Raw genomic sequence first — 23,557 nt, 5'->3', positions numbered from 1 at the left:
CTGCTATCCATGTGACTTCACTTCTACCACAGTACTAGTGTTTCCGATCCCCTTCCATCGCTTTTAGTCCCAATGCTCTCAATCGCTGAACCCTGTCCATCTACCAATGCGCATTATGCATATGTACTTGCTCACAACTCGTGAAAGAATGTACTAAATCAACCCATCAATATCTGACTGATACGACACAGATCGTTTCATTCTATGCTGGCTCGGACTGGGCTCAAAGCCAGAAGGCACCGGAGGCGCATCCTGGCTTGTTGAGCGTGGGTCCCTCACAGTTGGGATATCTGGAGAGCTCTCCGAGCGAACTAATGCGCTCGGACTCGAAGGAAGGCTGCCAGACCTGGATCTCATGCGTTTCAGCATACGTTCATCAATTAATTGGCCTGCTTCTGGCGCAGCAGTAACAATCGTTCCTGGTGATGCACCCGGAGAAGGAACGGGACTGCAGGTCCTGAATAGAGGATGAATGTGGTCTTCGCTCGGCCCTCTTGAGCGAGAGCCTGGCCGCGAGTGTGAGATGGTTCCCGAGCGGGATATGGGTCCTGAACGGGAGCCTGGTCGAGAGAAATTACGCTTTAGCGGACTAGTGGGTGGCGGATTGGATGACGGAGGGAACATAGTAGTAAAGTTGGGCTGCTCTGAAGGGCTCGGAGGAGAACCTGGCCTTGAGACATTTGGTTGGGGCAGTGGGCTTGCAGGTGGGCTCAATGATGGGCTCGACTGGAAAAACGGTCCTTCCAGCGCTTTTGCTGGTGATGGCGATCGACTGCCCGGTATGGGTGGTAAACCTGAGCCCTTTATCATAGGTTTAGACTGGAGCACCGTTTCCCGAATGTGCGAAGATACTCCAGAGGTATCCCAAGAGTCAAAGCCTTCATCCTTGGAGGGCCCTCCCAATGCGCCGTCCAAAGAAGATCGTTGCGATTGACGTGTATGCGAGTGCTGACGGATGAGTAAACCTCGCCTTGAAGACGATGGGCGCTGTATGGTCGAGAAAGAAGAGCGAAGCGAGCTCGTGCCGTCAGAAGCTATCAAAGATGGCAGCGACGAAGATAACTGCTCGTGGAAGGGATTTGGTTGAAGAGTAATGGCAGTCGCTGACCGGCTAGTCTCGCTCATCTCCTGCGGTGCTTCGTCGAGCGGTTCCTCGATATCAAATCTTTGGAGCGATTTTTTCTGCGTGGACCTTGCGAACCAAGCAAAGTGTGAGAAACAGAGAACGTGAGCTCCGACAGATAATCCCCAGACGACAAAAAGTATTGTCAAAAAGACCGATACAGAAAGCCCTGAGATAAATATAGCTTTCCCCACAGTCCTAGCCTCAGCCCATCCCAGTGCAGCCCCAACAACCACAATAGCTACCAAACTCGGCAACACTCCGAGTAGAAGAGTGGGCACGAATGTTTGCCGGATTTGCAGCCCAAGAATCTGATCATAGCGAAGTTTGTGGTAGATGAGCAGCGCCAGGCTCCCGCATGAAAGAAATTGTATTACAGCTGCAGCCAAAGGAAAAGCATAGGGCTCTCCATGATCTGAAATCAAAGACCCAGCTAGAATAACCATCAGAATGGCAGTGACGAGGCCTAGTAAAAGCGCGACAGCGCCGACGACTGTGGATGCAGCTTGCCGAGCCATTGTGTCTTTGGCGCCCTCTCAAAGTCTTCTCTGAGACACTTCTTCAAGGGTTGGAGGGAGTTTGAGAGTGTTCAATGGCTCAACGGAGCGTCAGCTGGATTGGCTATAACCCAAAGAGGGATGGTCGAAGCAGCTGGCTCTGGCAGATGAAGGTTATTCAAGTACCGTGTGTTGGTGGATGAGGATAGAAGATAACGGAGTGAATCGATAGTCAACTGGAATTGCAGTGCATTCTTTGAGTTGTCAAAGAAGAGTAGAGGAGTCAATGGAGGGAAGTGAAATAGTCGTATTGGCGGAGATGTTAGGGTCCACGTTTCAGATGGTCAACAAAAGACATTGGACGTTTCATAGAGGATGAAGACGTGGTAGAAGTAATTGCAGATAGTCTGGAAGGCCGATTAAACGATCAGATCCATTTTCTCCACACTGAATGACGAGGTGGAAAGAGAAGAGATGGAGAAGGAAAACACCTCAAGGCGCGCGAATCTGACAATTGTGGAGGTTGCAAAACGCGACGCAGGGATCTGCTGCCTTAGGCTCAAGGCTGAACAACGCGGTCGCGACATGGCTGCTTTCACCCGTATGGTCCGCAGAATACAATCCCTGCTAGCTTATCATCGAGACGCTCGATGACCGCATTGATCCAATAATATCAAGCCCGAAATAGGACATCGTGATGGATTTGGTCTTGAAATGAGTTTGCTGAGCGTTGCTTTTCTCCATGGGTCGAAGCAGCAGAGGAGAACAATAGCAATCTTCTAGGCCGCCAAATTCAAGTACGTCGGGATCGTGATGCTTCCCCAGTCTGTTGCCTGCAGACTGATAGCTGCATCGAAGAATCTATAGGTGCGGCATCTGGCGGTTTGTGATGCCCCATATTCCAAAGTTGAATGGTCTGACCTCACAGCTCCATCCACTTCGCAATCCTGTGGAGACCCATTTCTGACCTCAACTTCGTGTGTAGCATACTCTAGTTTCTCTGCCTCTTGGGCAATCTGTATTATCATCATTGACTGGTGAGCGGGTGCCTCCTGCTCTGGGAAGGAGTACTCTTGACCAGCTGGCAAAGAATCTCTCGGGTGATCCTTAAGCCTATATCGGCAGACACGGCCGTACTGGCATACTGATCCCATGAGTTTTGGGTGGGTAGTTGTTCGACTCAGTGCCCCTCGATGCGGCGATGGCAAAGGAAAGCGGAGTCCACGACGGCAGCTTCCTCAGATGATGAGGATTGAGTGGCCATGAAAAAATGGCATCTATTCAATGATGTTAATGATCTACTCAATTACTGTAAGCTGTAAAGACAGAAGAGCCGCGCCGTGGGCTGCCAAGGCGCTACGTAAGCGCGCCAAGTCTTGCGCAGGCTACCACTACCAAGGTGAAGGACCGAGGGGACACAGAGCTTGCTTAACTCTTTGTTTGTCAACCGTCAATATCGCTGAATAACACGACTCACCAACGTACCTGTGTGCTGTGAGCCGTTTCTGTTTAATCTGGACGTTGCAGGAGAATTTGGAAGATACCACGCGGTGGGGCAAGATGAAGCTCACTTTCAAGGTATCTTGCCTCTGAATCATCGAGGATATCATTTGCTATCCAGGCGTCGAGGTCTGACTTGTGAGATAGGACCTGAAGCAGCAGAAATTTGTTGTCGAGGCCGAGCCTTTAGAAACGGTATGATCGAAGCCGAGCAGTGGCTCTCCGACAAACGTCGTGTAATGGTCAAGGAATGCAAGCTAATCACGAAAGATGGACACAGATCGGGCAGGTCAAAGAGAAGATCTCGAGCGAGAAAGGATGGGAGGCTAGCCAGCAAAAGCTTATCTATTCGGGTACGCATGGAAAGTGGAAGGCATTATTTGGTTGTTTTGTCACTGTCCACGTATGGTCGTGCTAATCATGTGCCGCATGAATAGGCAAGATCTTGCAAGACGCAAACACCGTCGAATCTTACAACATCGAAGAAAAAGGTTTCATTGTCTGCATGATATCAAAGGTGGGAGATGCAACATCGTCTGAGCATTAGAACAAAAGCCTGACACTGATCTAGCCCAAAGCAACGCCTGCGGCCTCTTCGTCCACTCTGAAAGCTCCCTCAACACCTGCACCTGCGACAGCACAGACTCCAGCTGCCCCGGCTGCTCCAGCTCCCGCAACATCGAATTCGACATCAAATGCTCCGTCTACACCATCACCAGCCCCAGCCGCTGCTGCGTCGGTAGAAGGCGCAAGCTTTAACGATCCGTCAGCTCTCACGCTTGGTGCACAACGTGATGAAGCTATTGCGAATATGGAGAGCATGGGCTTTCCAAGAGCTGAGATCGATCGTGCAATGAGAGCGGCTTTTTTCAATCCAGACCGTGCAGTTGAATATCTCCTGAATGCAAGTAGTTGGATTGCCAACAAGCGAACATCGAACAACCACTAATTATCTCAAGGGCATCCCCGAAAATGTTCAACGAGAGCAAGCACAAGCAGGTGGTGGTGCTGCGGGAGGAGCACGTGCAGCTGGCACACCCACCCCGGCTTCTCCACCCGTGGCCACTGGCAATACGCCAACTGCCGCCACCAGCGATGAAGGCGACCAACCGATCAATTTGTTTGAAGCAGCCGCGCAGGCCGGCCGAACTGGCGGAGGAGCTGGAGGCGCCCGTGGAGGACGTACTGGAGGAGCAGGTGGTGCTAATCTTGCAGGCCTAGGTGCTGGTATTGGTGCAGCAGCTGGAGCAGAAGGTGGCGCTGGCGGTCTCGGCAATCTCGATTTCCTACGCAATAACCCCCAATTCCAGCAGCTCCGTCAGATTGTGCAGAGCCAGCCACGTATGCTGGAGCCCATCTTACAACAGGTCGGTGCCGGAAATCCTCAGCTTGCGCAGCTCATTGGCGAGAACCCAGATCAGTTTCTGCAGCTGTTGAGCGAGGACACTGGGGACGATACGCCGCTGCCACCTGGAGCTCAGGAGATCAGTGTCACGGAAGAGGAGAGGGATGCGATTGAGAGGGTGAACTTGCCATGCTTTTTTTTCTTTATGTGTGACAAGTTTTTGCTGACTTGCTTAGTTATGTCGCCTGGGCTTCGAGCGCGATCAGGTCATTCAGGCTTACTTCGCATGTGACAAGAATGAGGAAATGGCGGCGAACTTCCTGTTTGATCAGCCGCCGGATGACGCCGAAGGGGGTGCTTGATAAACCTCGCTTTCATGACCAAGAGAACTTCTAGCATGCATTGAGTGCGGAGTCCTCCAAATCTGATGGTGATGATGGATGGCCGACTTCAAAAGCCGTTCGATTTCAGCAATGGCATATATCCATAATCAAATCGGCCTCATGGCTTCGTGCCGGTACAGCTCGGATGCAGCTAAGTAGAAAATGATTTTACGATGTTTTACGATGTAGATCTCAACATGTTAGTATAGCGATTAGAGTCCCGGTCGTCCTTGACTGTGAATAGCTGGGGTATCATTTTTTAGCCTCAGTCAGTCCTGATATCTACCAGTTTTCACGCATAATTCCCCTTACCTCCTCCCCCATGCGGACTCCACACACCCTCCTAACCTTCCAAACGACCAACCCTCTTCTCCCTACCACCCTTCCTAGCGTCCTCCAAATTCCCTCCTCCCCAATATCCAAGTCATCCAGATTCAGATGTTGACCATACCTCCAAATCTCCTCAAACGCGAACGCCTGATTCTCAGCGCTTGTTGCAATCCAGTGATCGATTTCCATGCTAGAGTACGGCGCAACGAGTCCAACGCTTTCGTTCGGGTTGCATTCTGACCCGAGAGCTGTCTCGACCTGCGTTTGTAGTGTTGCGAAAGGTATGCCCATCAAATCGGTGGTCCGTATAGGGTTGTGGTCCAGGAGCCAAATGGGTGGACTGTAGGTACGCCACCAAAAAACCTCTCCCATGCTTACCCCAAGTTTGGTCTGCTGCCCTAGCCATGTTTGTGCGGGGACCACACCGCCTTGGTGGTATACTCCCATGAGGACGCCAAACAAAATATTGAACCCTATCCAGGCTGCCAGCCAGTATTTCGTCAACGATTTAGATCTTGGTAGGTGTATTGATGAAAGTAGAAGCGGTATGGCAGGTAGTAGAAAGCGTGGTTCTTGGTGAGGTATGCAGCTGAGGAGGAGTATTCCGGACATCGCCGACAGCACAGGCAAGCGCGGAACATTTCTGATAGGAGCGGTAATGAATAGGTAGAGGGCTGGACCCAGGAGGAGGGGTAGAGAAGCGACGAGGTGGTGGTAGTGTGGATGTAGACCATGCGTGGCAAGGTTGGAGGTCTGGGTATTGTAGAGGAGAGAGTTTAGGGGTGTGAAAGTGGGATTGGTGAGAAGAGTATTGAGTAGTGGGCTATCTGTTTGGTAGAAGCTTGTGTCTACGACGATGGCGAGACTGATCGTGAGAAGGGTAGCGATGGAGAGGACAAGAAGAGAAAAGGGTCTGTACTGGTAAGTATGATTTCGAGTTCCTGGGGGAACGAGTGATTGTACCTGCGGAAGAAATGTGGCAATAGATAAAGGCTAGGAACGAGGAGGTAGGCAGGAAATGTGACACGATTAAAGATGCCAAAGGTGATTAGGCAGCCCAGGATGGCCGAGGAAAGGAGCGAGGATCGTTGCTATTCACTTTCAACTCTTGCTTGTCTATGTCGTAGGCGTTGCACATACTTTATTGTCGAGAATCCGCTGGACCATGACCAGACTCCATGCCACAACCAGGGTCTCGACGGAATTGGAGAAGGTGTGTGTTTGGTACGTCCAGGTCACGTATGAGGACGCGACCAATGTAACGGCCAGCCTTCGATGTCCGGGAGATTGAACGAGTTCATGTACTGCCCAATCTTCCAGTACGAAGCTCAAGATGAACATCAGGATTCGTAGCGTATAGTAGACAACCTGTGGAGGGACCTCGTTTGTACCTAGTTCTGACCAGATCCAATGGAGCACCACCATCGGAAGGCCGTATACCGGCCATAGTGGAAAGACACTTCGGACGGGATTCTCGGTTGTGAACTCCCAGGTCAGATGGTGAGGAAAAGCGAACGTCTTGCCTGAAATTGATCAAGTGATCAAGTTAGTGATGTGGTTTATTCCGACGGAGAAGGCAACGCGGAGAAATCAGTTCAATTCAATTGACAAAGAGGGGACACGGTTCCAGGCCAAGATGCGAGGATGCTAGTCTAGAGTTTGGTATAAAGTAATGCACGACATTTTGGCGTTGGAAACTCACCGCTGGTCGCGGCAGACGTCGAGGATTGTCTTTAAATAGGAGGAGGAAGAGGAAAAAGATGTTTAGACGACCGCGTTGGAGACATACCTGCGATGACCTCTGGGCCTTGAAAGTTTTCATCCGGATGGATATAGCTCGGCTGGAGAGCCAGATACAAGCGAACCACCAGCAATACCAGGTAGGTACGCGTCCACATTGTTGTTGTCCGTGGGCAATCTCACTCAAACGCATGGTCGAGATATGAGGAATATTGGGATATAATCCCCCCATATTTGTCAAATTTCAAGATACCTAGGGTACGCTCAGAGCTCCAAGGTTAAAGTCGAAAAGAATACTACTACTACTTGCTTGCTTGCCGCGTCAAGCGTACTCTATACACTTAGAGGGAAACAAATGATGACGCTTCAGGTCCGACAGGTTGGTCCATTGCCCTTTGGCTCTGCCATGCAGTCAATGCAGTCAATGCAGTGTGGTGATGATGCCACCTGGTTCGAATCTCTCTCTATTATTACTGACTATGCATGTCGTTACGAATCTACTTGACAAGACACCTTCTCCACTGTTTTCTAGTGTGCCATATGGGGTTAGGCTCTGTGCTTTACCTACCTCACGAGCAGTCTTTCAACTACTACCGCTCCTCTAAAGTACTCTTACTATGCCAAAGGTCGAGGAATGGCACTTGGTGGGAGAAGCCAAGTATACGAGGTTGGAGATCTTTTCTTGAAAAGGGAGGCAAAGACAGAGGCAAAGAAAGCGTTACAGTTGTACGCAGCATCGGCAATGATCGACCATTCTCTTTCCCACGGGTTTCTTATCAAGGAATAAAACACCTGCCGTCTCTGTGTATAGATCTAAAACAGTCCGCTGCGCTCAAAGATCGCCATGCTACATCCTCACCTTTCCCTTGCTCAACGCCGACATGTTGGAACGATGTTTCATTCCGTCCAGAATACCTATTGTTTTTCAAAGAGAGCCTGTAGCGTTAAGACCCTCGAGTTTGACGGGTAAGACCCGGCAATCTTTGCTAGGCTGTGGCGGGAAAACCAAGTATTCGTCAAAGGAGAAGGTTATCCGCTCAAAGGCTCATGGGCTATGCTTTCTTCGGTATCCTCAATCTTGTCCTCGAACGTAGCCAGCCAAGTGAGGTATCCAGAAATAGAGAAGGGGCCTTTCGGAGACTGACACTGTAATCCTGTCTTTGATCGTGATTGAAACTAGCTTTCCTTGGCTATGATGCTGTTGATCGTTCTCGTGGCAACAAAAGGCATGCAGAGCAGTATGGGACGTGAGATGGGCCTTGGTCGTCCTATCGAGCCATTTCATGCCGTCATCCTGTTCGTACACTACTAATCACTGCAACTCCGACGCATGGTTGGAGTGCGATGATGGCGCTGAGTGTCATGGTCATCTCCGATCCCAGACGAGACTTCAACCGGGAGCTGAGCAATAGCATAGCAAAGATAAGAAAGGAGGAAAACGGCATGAGCAAGGTACAAGACGAACGGACGATTAGCACTTCTTGATTGCCTGATAGCATCACATCCCTGATGTTTTGCTTCGCTGGCAAAGTCTACCAACAGTGAGAAAAGGGAGAGATGCGCGGAGGGTGAGTGTAGTTGCATATGCGTGTGACGATTTTCAGGATCTCCCGAGGGGAGTTCAGCATGCTGAGCAGAGGCTTGAGGGACCCCGGATTGCGACGTTGGAAAGCAGGTATATTCACTCTCCACTCTCTCCACTCTACATCCACTCAAATAGTATATGATGGCACGTGTGTATGAAGACAAGGAGCCTTGATTTGCCAGCAGCTTGTCGTTTCTTCGGACGCACCAAAACGGATAAGATGGCGACAAAGGCCGCGGAGCCTACACAGGGAGGGGAAGGGAAGGCGAGCAGAGCTGCATGCGCGATTTAATATTGAAGAAAGCACCTATGGGGGATACAGTAGTAGTGGGGAAATCTTGATGATCTGGCAGGTCAAGGAGTTGATGCAACCTTCTGATGCCGGTGCAGATGTACGGTCAACTTCCCCCGACCGACAGGAATGATTGGCAGTGCCGCAGTAATCGGCGGTGATGAGCAGGCCCAGGAGTGGCTATCTCATTTTTTTTCTTCTTTTTTTTTTTTTTTTCTGGTGGTTGAAAGAAGACAAGATGCTTACAAAGGAGAATTTTGTTATTATTATTATTGCGCAAGATGACGAAATGATTGAGATGCATAGTACATAATACATAATACATAACTAATGATAAGAATAAAAAAATTACATGTATTTGAGGCCAGACTAAGACGCCAAGCTTTCTCTCAGCTTCTGACACAATGCAATATTTGCCTCCGTCCTCGGTCCTACACCAGTATCTCGTCTGCCAGGTTCAAGTTCTTCGCTGTGATTACAGAGCAGATATCAATTATTGATTATTATTATTATTATTATTATAACCATGTCTTCCCCTCGGACAAGAATAAAATATTCCATTTTTGCCCCGCCTACAATTGACTAACATCTAATTTCTGGGGGTGTGTGGTTAGAACAAAACATTAAAATTCCACACCAAATTCCCCACCTATTCTATCCAAAAACCACTTCCACACCGACCCAGAACACATTCATCCATCCTCATCCTCATCCTCTTTCCACTTGCTGAAGAGGAGGTGTCTCTTGCTTCCCACCCCTTCGATAACTTTGCACGCACCTTCGACAATCCAAAGGCATCCTCGTCAAATCTCTGCTTCGCTCGAGACGCTGCTCTTACTTAGTCCACCGGTTTTGGTCCTCCACTTCTAAGCATCGCTGCTCCTCCACCCAGCAGGACTCTTGGAGTTGAAAAAGAGAGAAAAGCTTCTCCCAGTCTCTCTGTCTGAAATTTTCTTTACCAAATACACCCAATTAACAATTCACCTTCAATTTTGAGCCTCTCACGCGTAGCAGGCAGGGCACTTGCCCGCCTGGACGAAGGTCCACCGACTTTAATCCCTCTCTACTAAACCTAATAATTCCAGTACAAGAATGAACAGCCAGACAAGCACACTGACTCATCGTCCACCACCAACGCCGTCCCCGTCCGACTCTACGTCTACTCTACACTCGCAAGATGGGAAGCCTGGTTTTCCGCAACCTTCCATACCCGAAGAGCCAGTGGTGCTGCCCAATGCCTCCCAAGTCCCAGGGCCTACACACAACGCGCCTGTGGCTGCCAAGAAGCCGACAATAACAAACCGCCTGACTCGCATGTTCTCGCAGGCAAAGGTACCTAGTCAGTCCGAAGCGAGCAATGGTCGCGAAAGCGGGGCATCCGATACCGACAGCAATAAGGGGAGCTCATGGACGCCTAATCCGCCCTCAAGGCAGCAGTCATACACAGACAAACAGCCACAGTCTGCCGCAGAATCTGAACGAAGACTCAGCACGACGAACGTTAAAAAGGAGACTAAGGACACCGATCACGCCCAGGCACACAAGAGGTTCGAGATCTCTCCAGACGGCACTCACCAGCATACGCTCAAGAGCGCCAAAAGACAAGAGAAGTTATCGGACATGCTCCGCGACATGCTGGGAGGGAAAAAGCGAGACGATCATAGTCAAGACGAGCATCAACAATTGTCGCTGATGTCGACATGGGTAGATCAGCTGCGGAATGAACGCGAGAAACTCGCTTCTGACAAGAAGGGAGGGCCAAATGCAACTGCGACACTCGTGCAAAAGTATGGCAAATGCCAAGAGATCGTCGGTCGTGGAGCTTTCGGTATTGTTAGAATTTCGCACAAGACAGATCCCAAGGACTCCAAGGCCGAGCAATTATACGCTGTCAAAGAATTCCGCCGCAGGCCTCAAGAGTCGCCAAAAAAGTACCAAAAGCGCCTTACGTCTGAATTCTGCATCTCGTCTTCGCTTCGCCATCCAAATGTCATACACACGCTCGATCTCCTACAGGACGCCAAGGGAGATTACTGTGAGGTCATGGAGTTCTGCGCGGGAGGAGATCTCTACACTCTTGTGCTAGCCGCAGGAAAACTCGAAGTCCAAGAAGCAGACTGCTACTTCAAGCAGCTCATGTGCGGCGTGGAATACTTGCACGAAATGGGCGTCGCCCATCGAGACTTGAAGCCAGAGAACCTGCTCCTGACCACTCATGGCTCTCTCAAGATCACCGACTTTGGCAATGGCGAGTGTTTCCGGATGGCTTGGGAAAAGGAAGCTCATATGACTGCTGGACTTTGTGGCTCGGCTCCTTACATTGCTCCTGAGGAATACACAGACAAGGAGTTTGACCCTAGAGCCGTTGATGTTTGGGCTACAGGCGTCATCTACATGGCCATGAGGACTGGGAGGCACCTTTGGAGGGTTGCGAAGAGGGACGAGGATGAATTCTTTGACCGTTACGTGGAGGGGAGGAGAGGGGACGATGGGTACGGGCCCATCGAGACATTGCATAGGGTAAGTCACTTAAACTTATATGGGTTCCGAACTTGATAATAATAACATGTTAAGCGTCGTTGTCGGAATGTCATCTACTCGATCCTCGACCCTGACCCCGGCCCGACACGTCGCCTCACGGCCTCGAAAGTGCTCAAATCGGAGTGGCTCCGCGAGATCCAGCTCTGCAAGGCTGCTTTAGAAGGGTTTTGATCGTGGCCGAATTGGAGCAGACGACTCCCAATACTCTAGCTTGAACAATGAACGATGGATATGTCCCTGTGCCTTGACTGCAGGAGTGCGTCAAGCGTTGCATTCTTTGAATTCATTACGATTGACTACTGCATGTCGTCTTGACTGCTTCTTTGCGCTGCATACCCACCAGTCGCTTCGACGTACTCGAAACATGGAGTTATGATTGAATGATGGGGCATAGGAGGGTATTTGAAAGAGGTCGGCGTACTACGATCATTTACGTATAAATCGTCTCATAGCTTGCACCGTGATACTTTTTTTGCAGATTTAATTTACAGCAGCCAATGAGAACCCCACCACATCATCATCTTCAAACCTTGCACTGGGCGGTAAAGGAGTGAGGTAGGGGCACGTTCTTGGGGGTCTCAATAAAAATACTGGGAAATAGAAGTAGTAGTAAGGTAGTCTCAAACTATTTACCCGAGTGAATGTCGAGCTCCAATATGGCGCCAAGACAAATAACGAGGCAGTACGTAAATCACTGCATCCGTACTTCAAACATTCTCCCAACAGCTACACCACTTACACTTGCCGCGTTTTCCTTATGTGCCTGATGTGTTGTTTTCATAACTTGAGACAACCTACCATCATTTCACAGGCTACAGCCAGCTAAAATGTCATGGGCGGGTATGGTCTCTCTCAAAGCATTGCTTTGGCTGACATGCGAATGGCTGACTCTATTCCTAGGGTTCAAGAAGGTTGCCAACCGGGCAACCACCCAGGTGATGATGAAGACGGGTAAGCCATACATTAGAGCAGAGGTGCCCTGTGGGCGCCACGAGGCTCATGGACAAACACAGGGCATGTTGAAAAGACCAATGATCGGGACTATGAGGTGGAAGAGAGGTACGTGTCCCGCTACGGGCGAATAGAGCAGGAGTTTTACAAGCTTGGAAGGAAATTGTTTCTAAAAACCGTCATCTTGCAACAGGCGGTACCGCACCATGGAGTCCGCAGCGAATAGACTACAAAAGGAAGCGAAGGGATACTTGGATTCGTTACGAGGTGGGAGAGCCTCTTGAACTACCAGACTATGGTAAACAGACTTGCTGACTTCAAAATCCAGCCATGACAGCGTCCCAAATGCGAATCGCTGAGACGATAGATGCTTTCTACGGAGACGCTGGTGCCAATGATGGGGTCAGCAGGAGCTACAAGCAAGCAGTGGAGGATTTAGATGCGGAGACAATAAAGGCACTCGACGGGCCGTTCAGGTAGCGATCCCACGGTCATAGCATGCTGCTGGCAAGACATGCTTACAGGACTGTTGAATAGACAAACGGTCCTAGAACCTATCACACGATTCTGCGCCTACTTTCCCGACATTAACGAATGTACGACTCCTCCTATCAACATCGGAGGCACAAGAGCCCTAACTAATATGCTCGCCTCCTAGGCATCAAGAAACGCAATCACAAACTCCTCGATTACGACGCCACGCGTGCCAAGGTGAAGAAGCTCGTCGAAAAGCCCGACAAAGACCCCACGAAGTTGCCACGTGCAGAGAGGGAATCTGACCTTGCCAAAACAGCTTACGAAGCCTTGAACGAGCAACTCTTCTCTGAATTGCCGCAGCTCATAGACCTGCGTGTACCTTACTTGGATCCTTCATTCGAGGCGTTGGTCAAGATTCAACTCAGGTTTTGCGCCGAAGCGTACTCGAGAATGGCGCAAGTGCAGCAGTTTTTGGACGCGGACACGAGAGAGCAATATGCACAGGGGCACTTGGACAGTCGGGTTGAGCAGGTATTGGGGGAGATCCGAGAGCTGAGTATTGCAGGCACTGTTTGAAATCAGCGGAGGTGTCTGGTCGTCTGGTGTGATGTAGCGTCGATGGTGGGCGTATTGCAGCATTGCCTGCGCTGCTTCTGTACCCTTAGGCTTATCCCCAGAAAGTACCGAGAATAGCTTTGTTTAGCTCCATGCTACAGGACTAGGCAGTTTGGATTCTCTTCAGACATGTTGAGTAATTGTATTTGACAACTCCTTTACACTGATCTCGGCAGCCAATTAGGTCGCGCTCGTCCTCTGTACTCCGGAGCAGCTTGGGAGTCTTCCCCATTATAAGCGATCCAAGGGCAATACTGGAAAGGCGCATGCTGGCATGCCAAATGGGTGAAACGGAGGATTTGTGCAGGCTCTAGCAGGAGAGCAGCCGCAAAAGAATAGTGGCATTGTCTCTCAGCTCGTTAAGCTCTGTTAGACGGTTGTCAAACAAACAAAGTACAGCGAAGTATTGGGGTCGACTTGGATGACTGCCACCTCTGATGATGGTCATATTCACCTTAACGCTCAAGGTAAGTCATGACCTTAAGTACTTTACCAATTACATTAGGTACTTTACCAGTTACCTTATCTCCGCGCGGTACTTGGGATCGCCGAGGTACCTTGCGTCATGTTGAAACCATCAAGCGGTCGTCGGTCACTGATTACTACTTTAGTATAGTAAAGTACCTGGATTAGTAAGGTAAAGTAAGGTAGTACAGCATAGCCGCTATCTAGCGTCATGCCGAATCTCGTATTTCGATCAGCAATATTAGAGTAAAAGTATTTTAAAGTAGCCACAGGCCAAAATTGGCTCCACTGAAGTTCAGTATAAAATATGTACAGTAATCATTTCAAAGCCGCATGCCACCGGCCTGCTCAAAAGCTCCGAGAGACAAGCCTCATATCCTGGTAGCCACAGCCCTAGCCATGAGGAAGAGAAAAGGAAGATACAAGTACAATAGTACAAGCTCCTCAAACTCGCAGAGAGGTAATCTCCACCTTGACCCAAGGCCGATCACAGCGTAATATGCAAGTGATCGTTCAGCCCGAATGCCCGGTTGCAATTTGGGCATTTCCTCGATCGAGACAAAGTCCGTTCCTCGACACATTCATTGCAGAAGACGTGCCCGCAGGTCTTGATAACCGTGTTTTTGAAGTTCTTCTGGCAGACGGTACAAATTGCCATAATCTGGCCAAGGTCAGCGGTGTGGAAAGGCAAGGAACCTGAAACACAGCTCATCCACTCACCCGAAGCATCTCATACTCGCTACTTTGATTGCCTAAGCCCTTATTCTTCCACGATTCCAGGCTTTTCTTCGTCTCCTCAAAGCGCACTTTGAGCGTTGCGATCTCGACTTCTGCTTTCCGATATGCCGCTGACGTGGCACTGGTAGCAGCGTCCTTGGCCTCAAGGCTCTTCTTGAGCTCTTCAACTTGCGCCTTTAACCCTTCGAGTGAGATATTGCGCTCAGACGTCTGCTGTTGCGAGGCGCGATACTTGCTTTCGACTGTGGCGAGCGACTCTTTGACTTCCGCGATCTGCTTCTCGAGATTGACCTGTAAAGCGCGGTTTGCCGCCTCCGAATCTTTGAGTGATGACACCATCTCAGAACTCTTGGAGTTTTGCGCTCGCAATGTCCTGACCTCCTGTTCTCGAGCTTCCTTGGCTTTCATTGCTGCGAAGTATTTCTGGTCTGCCTTTGACTTCTCTGCGCTAAGCCTCTGAACTTTTTCCTCCAAGGCGGCTGCGTTGGTAACTTTCTGCGATGCAAGTGTCGAAGCCTTTTTGAAAGCTGTTCCCATAGACTGGAGTTCATTGTTCAGTAATGAATATTGCTTCTCCAGACTCGAATATCGGCTTTGCAATTCCTCCGATGAAAGATCGTCAATCGTTGGGGACTGACGAGCAGGGTCTGCAGGCTGTCTAGTTTGCACTTTCAGTCTTGCAACTTCGGACTCCAATGCCTTGATCCGCTCTTCCTTCGCACTTGCTAGCTCCTTGACTTGATCAACTGAAGTCCGTTCTTGCGATTGTGCAGTCTTTCGCAATGTGACCTCCGCAATAAGTTCGTCCCGGCCAGTCCTCACCCTCGCCAAATCGTTTTCAGCTTGAACTAGTTGGGCTTCCAGTTCCGACAATGCCATTCCTGATTCTTTCTCGATTTGAACGCGATATGCGGTTCGCTCTGCTTGAAGCTTCTCCGCTTCTTCCCGTAGCTGGACATTGGTAGCTTCTAAATTGTTGATCCTCTTGATCACGTCCTCGTGTTGGGATTTCAAAAGTTTAAAGAGGTCAGTTCTACTATAATCGTCGTCTGATAGATGAGTCAATCGATTGCTGAGTGTCGTCACTTGAGCAGTGAGTCTCTCATTCTCGGCTTCCAGACTTTCCAGCTGTTCTTTCCGCTTTGCAGACGCAGCAACAGCTTCTCTCCGAGCTTCTTCAGCCTCAACCAGTTCTTCCACGTTATCCGGCTTCGAATCTACCTGCCCATTGGCTGGGTCCTGTGCGCCTCCCAGCCCACTACCTGTGTCGCTACGGCCCCCAGAGATGGCTTGTCTCTCAAGTTTGGCAACAGTCGCACTTTTCGATCGGTCAAGCTTTTTCTCTGCCAGCATGTAACGTAAAGATGCATCTTCCAGCCGTCCTACCAATTTCTCTTTTTCCAAACGGCTTTTTTCAAGTTCGACGATATGACCCTTTTCAGCCGTAAGGAGTTGAGCGATCCGACCTTGAAGTTGAGAAACCTCTGGCGCCGATGCTGGCGCTCGAGTAAAGAGTCGTGAGATTGCAGAGGATATTTCTGCAGATCGGAACTTCAGGTGCGTGTTGAAGGCAGCGGAATCTGCGGCCAAAAGCGCAGAGGGGAACGTTGAGAATGTCTTGTGGCTCTCAAAATCCCCTACTAAAAGCCTTATTTCATCGAGCAACTGCGATGCGTATGAGTACACGGACGCGAGACGATAGATACGTCGGCTAGGGTCTGCTCACCTCGCTGAACCAAGCATCAATGACCATCAGGTGCTCATCGTGATAAGTTGCGTTCTTTGTCATTTCATTCAACCGAAATTCCAGGTTACTGCGCTCCCGTTTGTATTCCTGCATCTGTCGCCATATGGCCTCTTTCTGAAATCGCTATCACACCAGCAGCATATCAGCATGGTTCAATGACATACAGGGTGTTGATGAGCAAAGAAATGGTAAGGGTACAGCTTCGCAAATAAGAGAGACGAATATTGAGAATGGCAAGGCCGGCTTACCTCGAGATCATCCTTCCAGGGCATGTCAGCGTCAACATGGCCTTTGGAGGTCCCGTTGACAGAGGTGGCTTGCCGCTTGAGAGGTGGTTCGGAAGGGTCATGGTCATGGGAGGCCGGCCTCTTCCTCTCATCCATCTTAACAAGATCGGATGATGAAAGGGAGACGGCTTGGCTTTGAACGAGGGTCATCAGGGCCACAGACCTCTAGGTCGACAGCAATCACCTTAGAATAAAGGTAGCTACATGGATAAAGAGTACCTGCGGCCGTGGTTATAACGTCAGGCGCAAGAGGTGTTTGTGCAATTCAAATGCTGTGTCAAAGGAGAGCTGTTCAATTTTCACTTCTTTGATTTTAGAGTTGACGCTATCCAAGAAAGGCTAGCACTCCCGTCCCCTCTCCACTGCCTCGAATGCGCAGATCCATCAATACTCACCTCGTCAGTACCTGCGCAAGATCCAACATATCCTGCTTGATGCCATCAGTCCTTGAGTCGACATTTGGTGCCGGTCGCGCTCATAATGTCGGCGCTGGGAAGCGCAGTCATTAGTGCGTTATCAAACCAAAGTGGAGTCGAAGTCCTGCTGATGCCCCTACAGACAAGTCGGGAAAGAAGTTCGCTCCCAAAGCACCTGCTCGACGGGCACCCGCCCCGGTCTCTACGCAGACCTCTGCCAGACCAAGTGTTGCCAGACGATTGCATTCCCAGACTCCTCAGCCTCAATCACTACAGCAACATGTCGAATCCTCGCCTACGCCTTCTACATCGCTACCTAAAGCCGCATCGACCCAACAGCTTGCTACAGCTGCACTCGCAAACAATGCCCGGCGAGATGAGGCTACCCCCATATCAATTCCTTCACGAAGTACGCCGGCGCTGAAGTATGCTTCTCCTGCGTCTATAGTGCCTCAGAAACGACCCTCTTCGCCCCTACAATCGCCCCGCCAGCTTACACCAGTCAGCCAGCCTGTAATAGCTGCCAGTCGTGCTCCAGAGCCCTCAGGTCCAGTACCAACGCCGAATGAAGCTAGTCTCAAGCATACAGGATCCCACGACGCACCGGTCCCTTCTTCAACAAGATCGCCTAGTGGAAGCGTTGCAGAAAGCACCAGCACGGATGTTCCTACGCCCGCTCTTAAACGTCGGAAAATTGAGGTATCTCCGGAACAGAATCGAACAGGACAGTCACGTGCTACAACTGCTGATGCAAATGTACCAATACCAAGCACAGAAGTGAATGAAATTGCCGCAAAGTCATCAAATAACGCCCTAGCCCTAGCTGTCACAAAATCTTCTGGAAAAGCCAAGAAGCCTAAGCTTTCTGTGCAGGAAAAGCGTAAACAACAAATCGCGGATGCTGCAGCTGAAGTCGTCGCCGACGCAACCAGAAATACGTCGGCAAGCGCAAAGAAACCAAGGAAAAACGCGAAAGGGAAGGGCGTTCAAAGAGACAAAAGTGTAGCGGCCAGGACATCCAGGGGAGCTACTCAGGAGCAGCCTAGCCAAGTCGAAGAGGATGCCGACCCTGCAAAATTGAGGAGAAAATACCAAAAAAAGAAGACCCGGCAAAGCATTGAAGATGCTGCAGCTGAAGTTGTTGAAGACGCTGTCCAAGGCTCATCTAAAGATCCAAAGAAGCGTGGCCGAAGAAGAAAACGCGCACCAACGCCTGAAGGTGCAGAGATAGTACAGATAATGCCATCTGAGGTCAGAATGATGGACCTGTGCAGGGATGGTGGAACGGGTAGGAAATCAGAAAGGGAAAAGGAATTGGAGGAATTGGAACGGGCAGATTTCATCCGAAAGAAGCAAAGGCAGCTGAAAGAAGTCATGGATGGAGCTGAGCCTGAAAGCCAGGCTACGCCTGTCGAATATACCGAAGCGCGAGAGGAGCGGCCGGCCCGCCAGAGGGAGCAAGAAGAGAACGTAGCTCACAACGTGCCCAACACCATCATCGTAAATGGCCAGATTCAGATAGATGAGACTTCTCTGGAGATCGATCGTCACGCAGCAGCAGCCCTCGAGCGCAATGTAGAGCAGTTGGATGCCGTTGACGAGACCGATATGACTCGAAAGATCAACTCTGCCACCTGGCTCAAGCGAGACCAAAGTGGTGGGTGGAATGAGATGCTAACAGAGAGGTTTTATGATGGACTGCGCATGTTCGGCACTGACTTTGAAATGCTCAGCAAGATGTTTCCCGGCAGAACAAGGCACAAGATCAAGCTCAAGTTCTGTAAAGAAGAGAAAATCAACGGCGACAGGATTAAGGCGACATTACTGGGCGAAAAGTTGGCCGTGGATTTGCCGGAACTTGAGAAGATGGCTGGTACTGAGTTTGATGATCCGGAGGAATTGGAGAAAGATTTGGAAGAGGATCGCATTAGGCTGCAAGAGGAGACCGCGGCTGAGAAGCAAGCAATGGATGAGGCAAAGAGGGAAAGACAAGAGCAAATTGCTGCGGAGCAGGCAGCAGCCGAAAATGATTCTTCCGCGAAGGAGAACCGGCGTGGGAAGGGAAAGAAGAAGGGGCCGAAGCGCAAGACAAAAAGTACTTCCAGAAAGAAGGATGAGCAGGCTCAGATGGCCGCTAGTGGCAGTGGAGGAGATGTGCTTGGAGAGCTCGCTGAAGCGTTCGGAGTGAAGTAGTTTTGGAGGCCTCCTAAATGCTCGCTTCCATCATGGACAGACATGTATTGGGAAGCAGTAGTGGAGGTCGAAAACATGTTTGCACCAATCTGGGTATTCTTGAAGCTTGACAACACTATGTAGCTAAATCCAGAAGCAGCCTCAGGCCCCTCGACTTTTCCGGAACCAATACTTTTACCAACGAGTCGAGAGTCATCTGATACCTGATCATCTCCTGCTCGTTCCTCCAAAGCCAGAACTTTCGTGTCTGCTGGACCCATAGCCAGAATTCGAGCTTGAACTTTCACTCGATCTCGTTCTTCCACCCCCCACTCCAGCGAGATTGGAACTCCCTTCCCCATTACCACGACCGTTTACCCCACTAAAATTCCGTGTTGACTGATTTCTCGGCTGCTGACTTTGCCCTCTGTTGCCCGCCATATACCCAGCAGCAGCACCTCCCAGCGCTCCTGACCAAAAGCCCGGTCTCCAACCTCCTTGCGTCTGCGCAGGAGCTGCCCTGGGAGCTCTCGAGGAAGTTGCCTTGGCCTTAGGCGACGGACGATATTCGTAGGGTGGCGGTGGGTCGTCATTGTTGCCGCCTCCGCCTCCACCAAACCAGGGGTTGGGAGCTGCTCCTGGTGGCCTCCTTCCCAGGCTATCCCTGATCAATGCGGCATATACCATCCAACCGACGACGGCAATAAAGATGAACCAGAAGATGACAGCAGCCCAGTCACCTCCTTTCGATCTGCCATCATATGCACCCCACATGTCCTTGCCTTTCCCTCCATACTTCTCCTCTCCCAGCTTTGTGAGCATTAATCGATACTCCACTCCACAACTCCCTTTCAGCACATATGGATCCTCAGACGAGGAGAAACCCTCGCATATGACGTCCGTGCTACCAAGTTTGAATTCCGAAGGAAGTGAAGCAGTACATGTCCATTGCACGTCTTCATCTCCATAAGAGGATCCGGCATTTTTGCAGCGGAGGACATCGATATCATAAAATCCTTTCGCTGTTCCACCTATACAATTCAGCTGGGGAACGGCTGAAACGCGATTGTGGGAGGTCTTGAGATCCTTTCGAAGTGTGAGGGATTTCACGTGGGAGAGGAGGACGCTTTCTGAGGATTTGCGGGCTGCGGTACTGGTGGTGGTGAAAGCGAGGATGAGAAGATAGATGTATTTGAAGAAATGCATGGTTCAAGTGACCATAAATCTCTAGTAGGTCTAAGAAAGGGAAGAGACCCGCATTGTTAATGCAAGGGAGGGGATTTTTATTTATTTCTTCTTTCTTTCTTCCTTTCTTTCTTTCTTCTTTCGTTCTTCCCTTTTTATTTGTTGTTTCCTTGGCTAACAATCTGAACAAGTGGTCTTTCCAATTTGTGATGATCGAGTGATTATTGGAATTTGGCAGCTTCTCTGCCGCCTGCAAGGTAGCGTCATCTTTACAGCTCACGCGGGTTCCAGAATTCGTCGTACACCCTAGTCCAAATTAGGCGCTAGGGTGTACGACGAATTCTGGAACCCGCGTGCAGCTCAAAGCCTTTAACCCTAACCCTAAGTAAGTCACCGATTAGTAAGCGGTAAGTCCGTTAAAAAATTAGACCGTCGGGGTTAACCCTTTCTGCTTACTACGGAACTAGCACCGAAGGCTGCGAAGCCAACGAGCTAACCCAAAGGGGCTTAGCGATATTGGCACGCCTGAGGGACTGAGGCAATTTTAGAAGAATAAACTCGAGGCCTCTCCGTTCGTCAACAGTCCAACACGCAACAGCCAGGCTCACTGAGTGACAACAGACACTCATGCGATGAGAGAGCGTATCACCTTCCTTCACCGTCCAGACGATGCATTGGACCCGAAGCAGCTTCAGCTCCAGAATGATACCCTACATGTCACATTCTTGAAGGCTGCTCGAGAAGACAAATTAACTGTCGGCTTGTATGAGCTTCCCCAAGAGGTATCTAACTCCAAAGCTCAAAGGGCTACACCATCGAGACCATCGTTCATTGTTGATTCCTGTAGCTATGGCGAGCTCTGAAGCAATGTTATGAATTACACATACGATGGATCTCACCCAATCCCTACCTCTCCGTAGCGCCCTTCGTCTCCACAGCCTCTCCCGGACTCCATGTCTTCTTCACTCCACAGAGAGATAAATCTGCGTATGTTATAGCAATGCCTTTTCCCTCACAAATCTCCTCAGCCAGCGTACTGAACGCCTAAAAGTGACCTACTTTGTCCACTGCTCTCCAAGACATTTGGAGCACGTGTAGATTGCAGAACGCCTGAGGTATTTCTCTACCGTCCATACCAAGAAAGATTCGAACGAAAAATAAAAAAAAGACATTCAGGACACTTTCATCCACCTTCCCGTCGCATCTAAAAGATTCGCTTCCTCTGCCGCATTTCAACACTACCAACCCCTCCCCTCTTTGACCGACCTGGCCACTTACCTACACCAAAGAATATGTCCCGAAGAAGACGAATCCTGTAGACGTCGAGCAGCTTCTTTGAAGTCTGCAGACTACCTAGATATCGACTATGATACTCTCTCACAATCCCTCGTCCTCAGTGCCTTCTGGCATTCCCCTCCGCTAACAGAAGCCTGGAATGAGCGGATCGACAAAAGCAAAGCTTCTGACAAGGTTGAGATTGGGGTGCTGGCAAGTGAGAAGCCTGCTCAGCCAGAAGAGCTTTCATTAGCCGGCTTTCTAGCAGTGGTTGGAGAAGATAGCAAACCCAGTATGTAATTGACATCAATTTTGCCAGCCTCTGCTGACTTTTGCAGACCCAACCCTCTTCTCATTCCCTTCCCGCCACCATGTTGCCGCTTCAACGTCCGGTACAGAATATTCCACGGCTTTCCTGGAGCCGATTGGTCTCCATCCCACCCTTCGCTTGACATTGTCTTCCTCCACAGACCCTCCTACAGACGGCTGCGCTCTTCATACCTACCTCACTTTGCCGTCTTCTCTGTTCTTAGACAAGTATCAGCTATCTTCTTCAAATTTTCTGGCTTCCAAGAATCTCCACTCTATCCGCTCTCTGGCCGGAGAGACCGACCTTGAGGCTCCAATCTGGACGGTCTCCAAATGGGGCTCCACTCTTCTGCTTGAACTTGCGCCTCCGCCTTCCACTTCCGGTCTTCGTTCTGCTGGGACAGTCAAGGAGCCAGGAGGTTCGTGGCATGCAGACGTCCCACTCCATCTTCGCTATCTTCCACCCAATCGAGAGGGACACGCTTTTGTATCAGTAGCCTGGCCTATCGTCTTCTGGGCGTGCCCCTCAGATGAAGGCACGAAAATGAGTACTAATCCCTTCGATCGTGTGAATCTCGGCTATGATGGATTATTCGGACCAAGGACAATGTTTTATCATTTGCAGCCTGCGAGCGGCGGCGAGTCTTTGTTGGAAGAAATCTTAGTGCCTGTGCTAGATATGGAAGGCTCGAAGATGAAGTGGGTACAATCTGGGACTGTGACGACGGTGGTTCTTGGATTTCTGTGGGTGTGTCTTAAATTGCTTGCAGTGAATCGGGGAAGTTTAGGGAGGAAAGGAGGTAGGTGGAAGGGAGACTGAGAATTCTGAGGCTGCTGTGAAAGCTGATGTAGCTGAAGATTATGAGGATAAAGGTTTCCATGACAGCCATTTTTCCTCCCCACGAATTGCTCTTTGAGCTGGTTCCTATCATAGGTAAACGGCGACTTCCTTTCGAATTCAAATCCACCCATCTGTAAATTCATTTCTGTTAGCAGTGCCAATACTTCAACTGGAGTCCTTCAAAGTATATATGATCCTATTGTAGGACTCTCTTGCGTTTTTACGTTGTCACAACATTTCTACTAATTTCCTTGCTACTTCTCCGACATCCACCATCCAGTCTCCGTACCCATTGAATCGTGATATCTAGAACCATGGCACCTTTTGGTGACATACTGTTGGAGTAGACTTGGAACCAACAAAACCAGCGATCAAGAAGATGTTGAACTTAACATTAATTGTCGTCAACTTATACAGAAACAGATAAGGATCCTTCTCGTGGCCCGCTGGCAATCTTACTGGCATGACATGCTGGCCTAGTCGTTACATGCGTGGTCGGTGTAGCCTAAAGAAGACTTCGCTGACAGAGTCTGATATGTCTCTTTGAGGAGAATTGGCGAGATGAGCAATGGTGCAAGAGTACCGGATATCGCGAAAGGACTTGGGCCTGGAGCCGTTATAAAAATCAATCGAGAACGAGTCACGTCCGATAGAGAAAGCTTGTTTCTTCGCTGAGGTTGTTGCCTAGGATAGCCTCGTCAAACCGAAGCGCAGGGGAATGTTCTAACCCAAACATTCACTCA

The 23,557-nt window shown here is 49.9% G+C and overlaps 9 protein-coding genes across 9 annotated transcripts; 5 read left to right on the top strand and 4 right to left on the bottom strand.

Annotated features, from left to right (window-relative positions):
- Positions 1 to 153: 153 nt before the first annotated feature.
- Positions 154 to 1,641, bottom strand: HO173_000344 (uncharacterized protein; the record flags this gene model as incomplete). The annotated part of the gene is made up of 1 exon (XM_037302294.1): positions 154 to 1,641. The coding sequence occupies one exon, from the start codon at positions 1,639 to 1,641 to the stop codon at positions 154 to 156; it is 1,488 nt and encodes a 495-aa protein (XP_037170873.1).
- Positions 1,642 to 3,180: 1,539 nt separating this feature from the next.
- Positions 3,181 to 4,827, top strand: HO173_000343 (uncharacterized protein; the record flags this gene model as incomplete). The annotated part of the gene is made up of 7 exons (XM_037302293.1): positions 3,181 to 3,198; positions 3,268 to 3,315; positions 3,401 to 3,473; positions 3,558 to 3,637; positions 3,692 to 4,024; positions 4,080 to 4,643; positions 4,702 to 4,827. The coding sequence occupies 7 exons, from the start codon at positions 3,181 to 3,183 to the stop codon at positions 4,825 to 4,827; spliced, it is 1,242 nt and encodes a 413-aa protein (XP_037170872.1).
- Positions 4,828 to 5,130: 303 nt separating this feature from the next.
- Positions 5,131 to 7,076, bottom strand: HO173_000342 (uncharacterized protein; the record flags this gene model as incomplete). The annotated part of the gene is made up of 4 exons (XM_037302292.1): positions 5,131 to 6,091; positions 6,142 to 6,269; positions 6,319 to 6,701; positions 6,968 to 7,076. 4 exons carry the CDS (start codon positions 7,074 to 7,076, stop codon positions 5,131 to 5,133), a joined length of 1,581 nt encoding a protein of 526 aa, XP_037170871.1.
- A 2,811-nt stretch (positions 7,077 to 9,887) lies between these two features.
- On the top strand, positions 9,888 to 11,507 carry HO173_000341 (uncharacterized protein; the record flags this gene model as incomplete). Its single annotated transcript, XM_037302291.1, has 2 exons — positions 9,888 to 11,315; positions 11,370 to 11,507. The coding sequence occupies 2 exons, from the start codon at positions 9,888 to 9,890 to the stop codon at positions 11,505 to 11,507; spliced, it is 1,566 nt and encodes a 521-aa protein (XP_037170870.1).
- Positions 11,508 to 12,163: 656 nt separating this feature from the next.
- On the top strand, positions 12,164 to 13,340 carry HO173_000340 (uncharacterized protein; the record flags this gene model as incomplete). The annotated part of the gene is made up of 7 exons (XM_037302290.1): positions 12,164 to 12,176; positions 12,237 to 12,287; positions 12,350 to 12,395; positions 12,481 to 12,554; positions 12,616 to 12,763; positions 12,825 to 12,883; positions 12,946 to 13,340. 7 exons carry the CDS (start codon positions 12,164 to 12,166, stop codon positions 13,338 to 13,340), a joined length of 786 nt encoding a protein of 261 aa, XP_037170869.1.
- A 991-nt stretch (positions 13,341 to 14,331) lies between these two features.
- On the bottom strand, positions 14,332 to 16,712 carry HO173_000339 (uncharacterized protein; the record flags this gene model as incomplete). The annotated part of the gene is made up of 4 exons (XM_037302289.1): positions 14,332 to 14,505; positions 14,565 to 16,247; positions 16,309 to 16,452; positions 16,578 to 16,712. The coding sequence occupies 4 exons, from the start codon at positions 16,710 to 16,712 to the stop codon at positions 14,332 to 14,334; spliced, it is 2,136 nt and encodes a 711-aa protein (XP_037170868.1).
- A 384-nt stretch (positions 16,713 to 17,096) lies between these two features.
- Positions 17,097 to 19,225, top strand: HO173_000338 (uncharacterized protein; the record flags this gene model as incomplete). The annotated part of the gene is made up of 2 exons (XM_037302288.1): positions 17,097 to 17,124; positions 17,175 to 19,225. 2 exons carry the CDS (start codon positions 17,097 to 17,099, stop codon positions 19,223 to 19,225), a joined length of 2,079 nt encoding a protein of 692 aa, XP_037170867.1.
- Positions 19,226 to 19,432: 207 nt separating this feature from the next.
- Positions 19,433 to 20,410, bottom strand: HO173_000337 (uncharacterized protein; the record flags this gene model as incomplete). Its single annotated transcript, XM_037302287.1, has 1 exon — positions 19,433 to 20,410. One exon carries the CDS (start codon positions 20,408 to 20,410, stop codon positions 19,433 to 19,435), a length of 978 nt encoding a protein of 325 aa, XP_037170866.1.
- A 611-nt stretch (positions 20,411 to 21,021) lies between these two features.
- On the top strand, positions 21,022 to 22,793 carry HO173_000336 (uncharacterized protein; the record flags this gene model as incomplete). Its single annotated transcript, XM_037302286.1, has 5 exons — positions 21,022 to 21,171; positions 21,237 to 21,376; positions 21,441 to 21,504; positions 21,566 to 21,956; positions 22,003 to 22,793. 5 exons carry the CDS (start codon positions 21,022 to 21,024, stop codon positions 22,791 to 22,793), a joined length of 1,536 nt encoding a protein of 511 aa, XP_037170865.1.
- Positions 22,794 to 23,557: the final 764 nt, after the last annotated feature.

The sequence above is a fragment of the Letharia columbiana genome, assembly GCF_014066305.1.
Source record: "Letharia columbiana isolate WasteWater2 chromosome Unknown Sc0000000_s0, whole genome shotgun sequence".
Classification (NCBI taxonomy): Eukaryota; Fungi; Ascomycota; class Lecanoromycetes; order Lecanorales; family Parmeliaceae; genus Letharia; species Letharia columbiana.
Note: the sequence above shows the minus strand (reverse complement) of the source record. Positions and strands in the feature narration are given on the sequence as shown.